At 40.2% G+C, this 14,633-nt stretch overlaps 1 protein-coding gene across 3 annotated transcripts in view; it reads right to left on the bottom strand.

Annotated features, from left to right (window-relative positions):
* UROC1 (urocanate hydratase 1) overlaps positions 1 to 14,633 on the bottom strand; it is a 117,534-nt gene that overhangs the window by 26,700 nt on the left and 76,201 nt on the right. For all 3 annotated transcript variants that reach the window (XM_075052652.1, XM_075052653.1, XM_075052651.1), the window contains 7 exons: positions 10,216 to 10,346; positions 7,382 to 7,475; positions 6,241 to 6,300; positions 2,965 to 3,093; positions 2,230 to 2,291; positions 1,169 to 1,235; positions 466 to 609 (listed from right to left, as the gene is read on the bottom strand). In XM_075052652.1, the coding sequence (XP_074908753.1) occupies positions 466 to 609; positions 1,169 to 1,235; positions 2,230 to 2,291; positions 2,965 to 3,093; positions 6,241 to 6,300; positions 7,382 to 7,475; positions 10,216 to 10,247 (588 nt within the window). In that variant the 5' untranslated portion in view covers positions 10,248 to 10,346. The remainder of the gene's footprint in view (positions 1 to 465; positions 610 to 1,168; positions 1,236 to 2,229; positions 2,292 to 2,964; positions 3,094 to 6,240; positions 6,301 to 7,381; positions 7,476 to 10,215; positions 10,347 to 14,633) is intronic.

Below are 14,633 nucleotides of genomic sequence, written 5' to 3'. Positions count from 1 at the left end.
ACATTTTTAACGGATACTTTCTATTGCACCTGCTAAGGGTGCCAGAAGAACTAAAGATTAATTGTAACATAACTAACACCTTTTAAACATAGTTTTTTGGCATAAGAGAGTGCAGTTCCCATGGGAATTGCCTGTGGAAATTACACCCTTTCACACATGAAATGAGGGTAGCTCAAGCACTGAGAATGGTTAATCTGACAGCATCATTCTGCATTATTTGTGAAGCAATCATAAGAAGTTACAGTCCGTATCTTTACAGTCTGATCCAGTGAGTGAACAAATAAGAGAGTGGAATAGCGGTGAAAAATGCTCAGCAATGAAAAGGACAGACATCTTAGAAAAGAGTATCTTTTTTTGAGTTTTGCTTGTCAGGGTTACTTGAGGAACATGTCAGATGAGGAGAATGAGGGTTCTGTTTCAGCACATGAAGGAGAGAAGACAGAATGAAAGAAGCATTGCTCTCACCTCTGCAATGATCCCCACACACCCAGCAATGACTGCAGCCTTTGCTTGAGCCCCACTCATCCCTCCAAGACCAGAAGTAACAAACACCTTTCCAGAGAGGTCTTCTGCCTTCAAGTAGCGACGGCCTGCATTGAGCACTGTGAGCTGCACACAAAACAATATAGCAATCATCAGGAGCTATTTTTCTTAGAGTCTCTGAAATTTAAAGATCTCCTGTCCCTTTTGCAAACAGAATTGAAACTCGGGGGTCATTGGGACCCTGAAACTGTTTTAATCTTTTAAGAAGGAAACAAGTTACAAAGTGATGTTTTGAAACCATCTGTCCTGATTATGTTTATTTCTCTCACCATGAAATAGAATAGAATAATTGGGATGGCTGCAAAAGACAGCTAAGGAAAACAGCTGTAAGAAAATGTTTTTATCATCTAACACATTTGGTCAGTTCATACTTCACTTATTGCAGCTAGATATGAGCTCAGACTGAGACCTTGATTGCAGATTCCTTCAGGTCTGTGTTCTGGATAAGATGCCAGGGACTATCTGAGTGGAAAGACACTTATTTTTTAAGGACCAGGCAATGAGAATTTCTTTGGTAGCCAGAACATCCTCTCACAGCAATCCAATCCACTTCAGTCACCAGCCACTGAGAGAGACACCCTCCTCCAAAAGGTATTGCCAAATAGACCTTTCCCCAGTTTCTTACCACAGTCCCATGGACTATTCCCTGAGGCCCAATGTAGCAGTAGCTTCCTGCAGTCATCTGACCATACCTAGCAAGAGCAACGAACACAATGATACCACATGTTACTCAGCCTGGAATGAATTCTGTACATGTCTACATAAGTTTCCAGTATAACAAAAAGATCTCTGTGCTTCAATTTGTTAAGAACTGCTATTATCAAATTCACAACTTAATTTTGAGTTTCTTCATTAGCAATGCACCAACATGTTTCCAGAGGAGCATTTAGATCGTTAAATTGAGTTAAAAAATGCATGGATCAAAAAACTGAGTGTAAACTTGTCTTGGCATTTAGCACAGTGATTAGGACACAAGGACACTCATTTTCACCTTGTCGGTGTCTTTATGCCATTGGTTTTCAGTGGCACTCGTGCTTCTAAGTCACATAGTGGCTTTTGAAGTTGTTAGCCCAGAACGGTTGTCCACATTCCTATGAAATTCCCAGGAAAGTGCCAATGGATATTCTCTATTCATGCCCTTTCACTTCTTCCAGCTTCCTGATCTGTACACACCCAGCTCTCCAGTGGTTTTAATTTATTCTCTCCATGGTACACAACAGAATAATAATCCTGTGCTCATCAACTAGATCAGCAGTAAAATAGTAGGTGAAAAATAATAATAATAAAAAAAGATAACTTTCTATTTCAAAGCTTTCTCTTAGTGTGAAGGAATGTTTCATAAATTGTGTTTTCTGTAGATTGTAAAACAACCACTGCAAAGTGGAACTAGCCAGCGCTATAAGTAGGTTATGATTAGGGCTTCAGGCTGTGATTCAATGAAGTCCCACACATAAACCTAATACTAATTCCGCAGACCTCAATTACATCCTTATATATGCAGCTGAACATAACTCAAACTCCTAAGTAATTCCACTTAAGCGCGCATTAATGCTTTGCAGCATCAGGACTTTATGCAGAATGGTTGAAACCCACCTGCATTAGAAATTTTAACCAGCCACTGGTTGATGTCTGAATTACATGTTAGTAAAGTATTTGATATATTTTAATAGTGAGGTATCTTCTTACATTGTTACTCCCAAAGCAAACATCTTCTCATATTCATCTCTGGTGGAATAGTTGGGAATAACCTAAGAAAACAATCAAAAGAAAACCCACATAAGCAAATTAGAGATTAAGCAGATCTTTTTAATAGCCTACGTTTCTCTAACTATGGTCACACATATAGAAAAACAGTGAAAAACAGGAGGAGTAATTCAGGTGTTTTATTCCATGCATTCTAGTACAAGAAAAAAGATGTCTGGGCTTTCTGGCAATATGTCTGTTATGCAAGTTTTAAGGAAAGCAGTTCTCTTGCTACAAAACTAGCCTGCAGGGAGATAGATATTGAATGGCTCAAAAGATTGGCAATGAACCAGTATGTTCACTTGTCCAGCTTGCCTTCCAAGCAAAGCAGTCCAGATATCTAAACATCTGATTAATTATTATTTGCTTGCCTATTGAGGGCTTTTAAATCTTCCAAACTGAGCCTAGCTGAACTGTTTTGGTCAAGAACATGTACAGCTCAGGCTCAGTCAGAACAGAAGTCATCTAATAAGGAGAGGATTGTTCCCTCCATCACTGCAGATCAGCACACCTGAGGTGAGAGTGACTGTACTGGAATAAATGCTGCAGAATTTGGACCCCAGATTCTCCTGTGTGCTGTTGTAAGTTCAGGTAGTATAAATAATATTTTAATTCAGCAGACACCTGTAAACTAAACAGTAGAGGAAGAAAAAGAAAAAACAAGATGCTAATACCTACCATGCCATTAGTAATGATTAATCGAGGAGCATACTGATGGCTGGGAAAGAGTCCCAGAGGATGTCCACTGTACATTACTAATGTTTGCTCTTCAGTCATCTCTGACAAATAGTGCATTACCAACCAGAACTGAAAGGAAAAGCAAGGAAAGTGAGCAGATCTGTTTCCATCTTACATTTATGTTTCTTTGTGAAGCTGCTAAACTTTGAGTATAAAGGCAGCTATAGAGATAATGAGGTGTATTCATATATGGAATAACAGCCAGAGTTCCCAACACCTTCTTGCTTTTAATAAAGTCCATTAAGAGAAATCACTCAGCAGGAAACATAAATCACCAACTAGCAAAAGTCTGAATAAGTTCCAGAATAATTTCTCCAGTACAAACCCCAGAAATGCTTCATTTTTAAAGCTGTTCTAATTTTATCTTGAGGCTAACCATTTGAATCTGGCACTTTTCTGGCAATCTTTCCAAAGCCAAACTGCAAGATTTTTCCCTATAAAGGTGATTAAAATACCCATGCATATTGTTGATCCTAACCTGAAATGGGTAATTCAGCATCTTCTAGTGCTTGTCATCTTTTCAACAAATGGATATTACAATGTGAACTTAAAAATGAAATAATTTTTCTTCTCAAAGAAAAAATTCAGCTTTCATTGGGGACAATGAAAAGAGTCCTTGAGGCACTCAGAGGTATACAAATAAATGCATGTCAATGTCATCTGCATAATTCAATAGTTAACTCTTGATCTATGCCAAAAAGTAGGCTATGGCAATCTAAGCTGCCTATAGATTTGACTCGCATGCATCATTGTCTATCACAAAGCTCATTATATTCCACAGAACTTTTAGTATGTGATAACTAGGCCTGAGAGGACCTTTCGCATGCAATATTGGAATTCAACAATAGCTTGAAACTAGAGTTTCTGTAGGCATACAGAGACAAAGTTTTGAGAAAAAATGGAACTGCTGATCAAAGAGACAGCAGTATCAGTTGTCATGGGCACTTAAACTCTCTGTGTCTTTGATCTGAATTAAAAATGGTACAGATTTGAAGTCAGTCCCTTCTAACCCAGCTAATTTCCAAGCTGCAAGTTAAGTTGAGCAGGAAAGAGTCACTAGAATTACCAACATGCTTATTACATTTTTGGTTTTGTTTCATGAAAAATGTTGATCAAATTCTGGTCCTAGGACAGAACAGGCAAGTAGCTGAACTCTCAACTCTTTAGCAGGCTGGGAAAACCATTGTATTAAAACTAGAAGGTGTAAGATAGTTAGATCTTTTTGCACTGAAAGGCACAACTAGTAAGGAGGAGGCAAAAGCCTTTCCTAGCTTAAAGAACAGTTCTGTTATCTGCAGGCTTGTAAAGTTAGCTCTGGTCATGGTTCATTCTTTAAAAAAGAAAGCACAGGTCTGCATGGATAATATAAACCAAACTGAACCTTTTCACAAGAAATTTTGCAATGACAGATTTCCAAAAAGCATGTTGTTTTCAAGCCACAAACAGAACAAAATGTTCTGTCATAACTGAATCATTCATGTGATTGCTACTCTAAGTAAGCAAAAACAAAAAGGTTTTGTTTGTTCTGCTGTGAAACAACTGCAGGTCATAGCTCTGGTTTGGATGATAACAAGAGAAAAGGAGAGTATTTCTAACTTTGGCAGCGCTTCTACTTCACCTTGCAGCACAGCATCTGCCTAAGGGATGTCAGTCCAATAAAGGCTACTATAGAACTGCTGGCACTGCTTACATCAGAAATGCTGCAGAACACGTATTGTTAACAGGCATTTGTCAACTGGCATTTACTAATTAATACACAGAATAAAGAAATGGTGTGAACTGCTGTGGTACCTTTCTTTTTAAAGTCAGAACAGTTTTCCCTCAAAAGCTGCCTAAGACTTCTATTTAACTCCCATTTACCAAATTAGGAAACTGAAGCATGAGTTTTCTCTCAGCCACAAGCAGAAAATTCACAGTCAAACTGAGAAGAAAACCCAGGTGTCTCGGTTCCATGCTACAGCAAGGAATCCATTCCTCTCCCCTAATTTGGAACTTCATTTACATGTTAGTTTTGCTTGGATTTTTTAATAAGCAAGAGGCCAGACTTGGGTAAAGCCACAACATTGTGCATATATGATCCTTTATGACAGAATTTGGCCCCTTAAGTCAGCTTTTGCTTATGTAAGCTACAGAATCTGAAATCAATACCTTCCCAGCCTTTAGAAGTGATGCTACCCTTGAGGGTGATGTAGACTTCTACCTATGCTTTATCTGTTCTGCACTGCAAAACTCAACGCCACATGTCCACCTGTCCCCAGTCCGTGGCCTTGGGGCATACCAGAGGCTGCAGGGGTGATGTGGTTTTGGCATTCACAGTAACCACATTTGTGCCTATCGACAGACACTCAGGGTGGTTTTCTTTAAACGTTCCTTCTGCCACCACACACCTGCAGAGCATTCAGACCCAGAGCATTTGTGTTTTTTCTTGAGAGAATAAATTAGGATCATACAAAACACAAGTCTAGAGTATGTTGCTGATGCCAAAGATCTCCTCTCCTGAAAATGTTTCCCACGTGCATTTTGCAGTATTTGGATTAAGCATGTGTATTTATTGCCATTTTTTGATAGAGAAGAACAGAGATTATACAACCTTAAACATCTCAGCTCCAATTTTAGACAGGCTTTTACCCACCTGCCATTATTCTCAGAAGATCAGGGATAATGTTGCTAGGCCTGACAGTAAAGTGCACTATGATCTGGCCAGCTAGCATATAAATATTTACAGCTAATCTGATTTGGTTGGAAAACGACTCAGGACTGCACTTTAATTAAAGCCTTTTTTTTTTTTTTTTTAATTATTCCACTACTTGTTGTGAAAAACGTTGCAAAAGTAGCAGAAACAAGCAAGCAAAAGATACACTTTTTTGTTTCCTAGAATTCATTTTGACTCTAAAATTATCTGTGCAAAATACACAGGCACATACAAATGCATCACAGAAAGACAATGAACTGGTCTTTACATCATCATACACAGCTTGCTATGTTTATGGTATTATGTTTAGTGTTTCTACTGGGTTGTCTTTGCTCTCTTTACTAAATAAAGTTCTCCCCATCTATGCAGTTCATAACTGAGCATTCCTCCATCCAGACAGGATGTTTTGGAGTATTTTGAGACACTGACTGCCAAGAATTATCACAAACTGCCTAAGCAGAATGTGCATGGGGGAGGGTGAAACTGATTTTGTGAAGCAAGTTGCAAAAGCAGCAATGTCCTACCTGTGCCCAGTTGCTGAAGACCTGCCCATTTCCTCCATAAGTGACAAGCTCCTGGGGAAACTGAAAAAGGCAATTTAACAATAATAAGGCAAGCACTTTTCTGAAACATTTCACTGTATCTCCAAGCTATTTTTTTTAATCTCAATAAATCTTTCCTAGAGCTTATTGCATCAACACTCTCTAGACTCTTGAAATCAGAAAATACCATCATAAAAGTGATAACTTAAGAAAAAAATTAATTTTTCTCTTTCAAAGTTAGGTGTTTGTTATTGTTACAATGGTATTTTGGATGCAGAATGCTACAAAGTGATTACTTGATTGCACTTTCTGTATAAAACAGACATCCCAGTAAACTCCCTAAAAGAGGGACTGAGTAAGCTTATAGTTTGGTTGCCACTGGCATTTATAGCTGGAAGAGTCTATGACCAGCAGGACATAGTCGCATGGCCTCTTCCCTGCCATTTGCAAACAGATGCATTACACCGGGTAGTGCTGGTAAGGATGGACTTTGGTCCTGTAATCCTGTAGTCAATCTGTCCTTGAGGGACGAGTTTTCAAAGATACAGGAAGCATCAGCACTAATTTTTCAACATAAGCAGAAGCAATTGTAGAAGCAATGTACTAAGCGACCAAGTATGTAGTGGGAGCTGGAGTGAGCCTTGCTGGTGTTGCAGGAGGCCTCAGAGGTCTGCGTTAGGACCAGGACCCACCGTGCAGAATTAAGAACTGCACACAGCAGGAAACTACAGAACTTAATACAGAAGACCCCAAACCCCAGGAATCAAAACGTAACCACAAGAAAAGTACGGAATCACCTTTAGTCCCTTGCAGGCTTATCCTCACAGAAATGGACATTCTAGCACATCACCCCATAAGCAGGCTGCCTTGGCACTACTGAAGTTGGCCTGCTTAGCAAACACACACTGCAGCCAGCAATACATGTACCTTGGGGCACAGAACCAGCAAAAGGCCTATGAACAACTAAAATCCTATTCAATCCATGTAAGGAGGATCATCTGCACAAGGATTAATTTCACCTGTATGCCTAAATTATACAGTTTTTATGTGAGAGCACATACAGTAACTTGCAGGTTTGCTGCTGCCCTATGAAACAAGCTTCCTTACTTTCACTGTACCTTACCTGAGCCACTGAGGGATCCAGATTATTCATGATCATCAACATAATGGCAGCAGCTGATTTGGTCTTGCAAGGGTATTCTCCTATGGGGTATGCTCTGAAACGGTAGTCACAAAAATTTCGGAGGGACACTCTGACTCAAAGGCAACCACAACAATATACCCCACAGAAATATCCCTGCATGCCAACGTATTTGTTTAAGTTGCAAGCCTCTATTCATGAGGGAAGGAAAAAAAAAAAAAAAAGGAGAAGGTGCAGATTGGAAATGACATATGTACCTTAAGAGGCAAATCAGGTTTTAACTATTATCAGAACTAAGCAAAGAAAAAAAATTGTTATTCAGCTTATCATTTGCTGAATCAGTAAATCACAATTGGTTACAAATATAGTGGCCAAGAGCTCTTATTGCTTTTTAACTGGATTATTTGGGGGATGCTGGAACTGGCCTCTGCAACACAGTTGCCAGGCCTAGCAGCTAAGCCCTGCAACACCAAGGAAAACAGTATCAGTGGAAGTTGCCTTCAGGCTCATCAGCCCTTGCTGTTTAAGATCCTATCTAAGAAAAAACACCCAGCTTGAATTTCAGTCCCAAAGAAGCTCTCAAAATCTGAACTAGTTAGGAGAAATATGGGCCTTTTTACTGAATAAGATGCATTTAATTCAGAAAGTTAAGGTGAGGTATGGGAAACCCTCACAAAGGTATTCTGCGTCAGGTTTCCTAAGACTGATGAGCTTCAATGTCAACTACTGCGATCATCTCACTGTTATCTTCTCCACCACCTGTTTGTTATATCAAATTGCTCTAAAACTTCTAGTCCTAGATTTATACTGTAGCTCTTCAGGGCAGGGACAGTTCCTTTGCTGTGTTTGCACAGGTCTTAGTACAGTTGTGCTGAGGCCTCTAAGGTATGATTCCAAAAGGAAGTATAACCATTGATCAAGAGTTTTGCTCTTTCCCTTTCTGCGAGCAGCATCACCATTGCAGATGCTGGAAATTCCTAAAGGTAGATAGGATCATTTGACATGGTTTCTAAACAATCTTCCTTTTATTGGACCAGAGATATTCAATGGCTGGACACTTGCTTAGTACAGGGAAGACAGTTACACTGAAAAGGTTAGGCTAAAGAGTGCCAACCACAAAAAAAAAAAAAAAAAAAAAAAAAAATTGGACATCCGCTGACCAGCTCATGAGCCAAGATCTGGAATGTATATTCCACAGATTTAGCAAATGGGCTCCTCCCATGATCATATGCACTTTATCCTATCTTTTTACATCGGGATACTAAAACAAATGCCTTGTAGTCATTGCCAAACCAGGAGGGAAAGCATTTCAGTTTTTCCACAATACTTTTTTTATTAGTGTTTTCTGCTTTTCTAAGTCTGATGTGGTAAAATAACAGGATTTCTGTGGAATGATAACAATTCATCAAGAGGAGATATTTCTGCATAATATTGCTCAGAACATAAGAACCCCAAAGTTCAGATATCAGCCAAGTGTGCTGGTATGGGAACATGGCTGTTAAATGGAACAGAACCAAGCTGGAGTGTGCTCCCTGGGACACACAGAACAAAAATCAGATATGACCAGACTACAGAGAACAAAAGGCATTTTCTTAATCTGAGACTGTAAGAATCTATTAGAGTGATCAGTGAAATGGCCACAAAGAAAAAAATATTTTAAGCTATCAAAGAGTCACTGATGCCAGTGATGGAAACAAGCTGGTGGACTGTCTCATCCAAGCCTACTTGGAAGGTGCCCTCATCTGTAGTTCAGGACCAGTGTCCTCTGAAGTCCAGGTCTGTAATATCTTTCAGACAGTCTTCCAGTTGTCCTCCCCTTAGCTGAATTCTGCAAGAGCTGACCCCAGACTAGTATGGACAGCACAGAAATATGGATGTCTGTGGAAATCAGAGTGCTTTCTAGTTGCTTGCTTTATTCAGATTTCTGTGTAGACATTAACCAGAGCCCTGCTGGATGCAAAAAGGAATCAATCAGTCTAAAAAAAGCAGCTAGCCCCTGGCAGCCCTCTCTAAAACTGTTCTGCTTCACAAACATTAGCCCCATCAGCCCTAGAATGAAGTGATGCTCCAACAGGCACAGCATATTACAAACCAGGGTCAGATACAGGTTCCAATGATGGAAAAATGTACTGTCTTTCTTTTAAGCCCAGAAAGCCTTTTCTGGGGGACTGGGAAACAACCAGCCCCTCACAGCAGGTCTCAAGCCATCCACTCATCTGATCTTACCTCTTGGTTCAGTTGAGACTTGACTTGCAGCAGCTCAGGACTATTGCAAGTTTTCTGTCCAGGTTGCAATCAGAGGTCTCTGAGTAATGACTGGCCTCTAGAAACTGAGACTTGCCATGGGGCAGAGCATTTGGGATCTCTGTGTATGGTAAAGCTGGCATTACCAAGCACACAACCTTGGACAATCCTTTCCCTGTGCTGAGTGGTGCTGAGCCTTCCAGCAGCAACACTGTCCTGGCCCTGCCACAGCCTATCCAGAAGGGTGCAGACAGTCTCCCTACTAGTCCCATGGGACTCTCATGAGGACAGAGAACAGGATGAAAGCTGGAGGATGAAGGATCACTGTTACACAGCTTTACAGAAGAGCATCCCAAAACATGCAGTATGCCCCACTGAAAACGAAACCACTGCTATCTAACAATACACAGAACATCCAATTTATTCATATGATGCACTTCATTAATATGTTATGTGACTTCTACAAGAGGTAAATTAGGACACAGCAATACCACTATTTAAAGGTCAGTTCCACAGGCGAAAGCTGGTAAGCAAATGGCAGCCAAATACAATGTGAACCATCCAGTCCTTACCTCATCTCAATATCTGGAAAGAATCGGTACATATAGATATGGCCGTACAGCCTGAGTTCTTCAGCAAATTCCAGCGCCAGCTTCTTTTGTATTTCAGGTGGGAAATAACGCAAAGCATTGCGCAAAGCCAGCTGCCAAAAAAACCCAAAAGAGACAAAAATCGAGGTAAAAGAGAAATGGAGGTAGGTGGGTGGCCCTGAATTTAATCAGACTCAGCTAGAAGCCTGCCTAAGCTATCACAAGGATGATGTAATTTAGAAGGCCAAGCTCATGCCAGGAGAGCTCCATTCCTTCTTTCCTACTGAAGTGTTTCTACCTGCATTTTTCCTTGTAGATTCAATTGCTGTACACATATAACCTTCCCCTTCCCATCCCCCCCAAATCTGCATGGGGAGACTTTGGAGATTTGTTAAGTAGCGCTCAATCCTATCAATATGAGACATGGACGAATTCCCTCTCACAATGCTAGGGGGCACTGAACTACCAAGGAAAACAGTGTTCAGAAATCCTTAGACTGAGACCCTGAACTCCTAGAGACACTGAAGACCCTACTGTACTTTCCATTAAAAAAAAAAAAAGATCTTAGTCCTGAGTTATGTGACATACTCCCAGATGAAGATGTTCTTGGCCTAAGTTTTATTAAAGATCCACTACATTTAGCATCCTAACGTATTGCAGAGGGTGGTGGTTTACATTATTTTATTGATGCTACATGTATCACTTCCAAATTAGCTAAAGTGATTACTAGGAACTGAATTAAATTCTGCAAATGATACTTATGTGGCTTATACTCCCTATTGCCTTCAAAGACGTTACCCATGGTTTGCAAAGTACACTATGTCCTTTTGGATGAAAGAAACCATAAATAAATCACTATCTTTAGTAACAGTCTGTTAAGTCATGTCTCTGTATTCCACATTCCATTTCATTAAAACCATAATGAGAATAAAGATTTTGTAATCTTTAAAAAGCCAATTTCATACAAAGATGCTAAAAGATCTTGTAAGTTCCCTGACAAGTGGTGAAGCTATCCAAATGACTTTTAGTTGAAGAGATTCACAAGTCATATGGAATTTCACATCTTCATTAGGCTGATTTTTAATGGCTGTGGAAAGGATAGAAAGGGATCAAGCTTGCTTCCAAATCTGAAAACAGCCTACAAAACAACCAGGAAAGCCCAGTTTTGGAGAGGGATGAGTATAGCAAGGATATCCCACGTTTGTGATGTCTGCCAATGGCACTTCAAAGGCATATGGAAGTGACTATTTTCTGGAGGAATTGAAGGGGTGGGCTGTAGTACAGGTATCTAGAACAAAGGCATCTAGAACCATCCAGTCTAGGTATCATCACCATCCTCCCTGGTAAGAAGTCCTGAAGATCTCCATAAAGCCCTCAGCTCAGTAACAAACCTTCTCATTCAACATGACTATGGTCTGATTCTTACAGCTAGAGCTCTCCAGTCCCTTCATTTGAGTATGTTGGTCTCGCATACCTTAGAGCACACTGAAAGCACAGATCTCTAAATCTAAAAATGCCCATACTAAGAGAGGTTTTTGTTGGCATACTTGCTACTGAACAGGCATATGACTCAGACCTTTCAGATCAGTGAAGCTATACTGAGTTACACCAGCTGAGGATCAGAGCAGTAAACCCTACAAATTTGCCATTCCACACAGAGAATGACAAGGGGGAAAACCTATTTACCAGATGAGAAAATGCAAATTCCATCTTCAAATACCACCTTATTCTTCTCCAGTTAGATAAACAGTCATTTTTCAAGGGCACATTTATTAATGAACACAAAAGTCCCAGCTATATCCACACTATGACCAAATACATGGGGATTTTCAAAGTCAATCTCAGAGGCAAACAGCCATCACAGTGGGTTCTAGATCTAAGAAATTTCTAAAGAAAGAATAAAATCACCTACACCCCTTACAACAACAAAATTAAGAGGAAAACATTGCCACATTTGGCTTTTGGCTGCCTATGAGAACTACAGAAAACTATCAGGATGAGTGTTTTGCTTCCAGTCTGGCAAGGATCACCCAGTCTTTGATCAATATATTATTTGTATTATAATGAAACTGATGGGCAAATATTTTTCCTTGCCCTAAAAATACAAGCAAGCAAAATCTGCTTGGATTTTCAAATAAATTCACTTACACTGAGCCTCTATCTTATTAATGTTACACAGTAGCAGAGCCTGAATTTTGATGATGCAAACATTAATGAAACATGAACTTGGATGTTACATGAAGGGTGGGAAGGGCGCCTTGGTTGCACAGACAATAGAGATCTTATAAAAGAGGACTAAGACTGTGGCTTGTTTAGCTTAACTGAACAAAGGTGACATTTGATTGCTGTCTCACTGCGGGATAAATGTCAAAGCAGGAAGGAGCTTCAGGAAAATGCTGGAAAAGGAATAAATAGCTGTGAATTAGCCATAAAAATGTAGCCTTGAAATTAGAACAATTTAAATATAAGAGATTCTGAAACAGTCTGTCAATAGGAGAGCTGGGGCACTTAAAATTGCTTAGATGGAACCTGACTGCTTTATGAAAGGGCAATTGACATGTGCATCAGGAAGAATTTTGCATATTCATTATTGAGTCATAAACTGAATAACCTGAGAAAGGCACATAAGGAGAAAATTCAAATAGGCTGATCATCATGCTTTTGTGAAAAGGCAATACAAGGTCATTACTCGTTACATTTCATTAAAGCACCACATAAAACATTGTTCTAACCTTTAAGTAGGATTGATTTACCTATAGCTGACACATTGCATTCTGAATATCAGACATTATGCTTTTGATATTTAGGTGTTCTTCCTGTTCATAACTTCCACTGACAGAAGCTTAAGCTGCACGTGCTTAGCACCTCTGAAAAAACAGGTCCAGAGTTCATTGCACTTACACTCCTGAGCCTGAGAGGTTGGTTAAAAAAAAAAACTTGCTCTGAATTTGCTGAGTTACTGATTCAGTTCAGCTCAGTGCAATGCAAGCATCAGATGCAAAGTCTTCCTCTTAGATCTGCCAGCTGGATCTAATATTTGATTCTTGTGTTTAAGCTCTAGTCACTATTAGGGTGTCTTTTTTTTTTGTATTCACTGGCATTTATATCCGGTATATCCTGCTGCTATTTAGTCAAGATTCAGACCTCTCACTGTCAACAAAATGTAGTCAAAGAAAGTCACAAAAACCTGCTCCAATCAATCAACTGTAAATATCTTTGTTGGGGGATTCTCTTGAGAAATCAAGTATACCAGCCTCTTTGTTAATTGGTGTTTGTTGAAGAGCCAGTGTCTCTTCAGAAGTAATGTTATTCATTTTCATTTTCCAACAAGATCATCAAGACTTCCAATTTAAGGATCTTGAGACACTCAAACACTAAGATTTGCAGTCTCCCTGTTTACTGATGGAAATAGAAGCATGAGGAGAGGAAGTGACTAGCTTAATTCTACAACAGTTTCGTTCTTAAGTTCTGTCCTTTTTCCAGTGGAGCTGTTGCTTGCCTCCCACTTGTCATCCTCTGCCTGATGATATCCAGAATCTTGGGTAGCACTATTCTCTAAACAGCAACTGTAAAAGCAAGATTATTGTTGTTTCATGTATTATTCTTCCTGATAGGTCCCAGTTTAGATCACCTCAGCTGGGAATTAAATATGGCAATTTCTGTCTGGCCATTGCTATAAACTCCCCACAGGCTGTCAAAGTTTAACCAAGTTCTTTATCATCCAGACGTTCCAAAACAGGAGCCAACAAGTTCACCTTCCCAATCCACACAAACTTCTAAAAGCAGCCTCATTTCTAGATGTGCAAAGCAATCATTAAGGTCAAATGTTCTGCTGCTTCTCTAGAAAGCTAAACAAGAACTTGAGGTGCTATGTGACTCACAGGCTCTGGTTTTTGGCTCTTTGTACTAGGATGTCATGAAGCAGCAAGGCCCAGCTGCTCCCTAAGGGTTGGGGAGCCAAGCAGAATAACACAGCCAGCAGGACAGGCACCTCACCAGCCAGGGTCCAGCCTCATAGTACCTGAGGAAGGCAAGCAGGGTGGCCCAGTGAGGGCAGCCAGGTTTCACCAGGAGTCCAGGTCATCAGACAAGACCATGGTGACATGCAGGTCTGGGGCCAAGCTAGGAGTGCAAGTCAAGATCAGCTCTGATGATGGTTACCACAGAGACATAGGGCCCAGAGATCACCAAGAAGGTTCACAGTGGCAAGTCAACCCAAGGGTTGGAGATCAGATCTATGAAGTCCACAGCCAGGCACAGGGACACCCTGTGACAGAACTAGAGACAGACACACCTTCAACATAACAGAGAGTGAAGTCCCAGGCCTGAGCTTAAATGGAGCCCCTAAGCCTATGGGCAGAGGGCGTGGGTGGAGATCTCAAGTGAGGCTGGTCAAGGTC

This window comes from Buteo buteo, chromosome 21, assembly GCF_964188355.1.
Source record: "Buteo buteo chromosome 21, bButBut1.hap1.1, whole genome shotgun sequence".
NCBI classification, from domain to species: Eukaryota; Metazoa; Chordata; class Aves; order Accipitriformes; family Accipitridae; genus Buteo; species Buteo buteo.
This window is presented reverse-complemented; position numbering and strand designations above follow the sequence as displayed.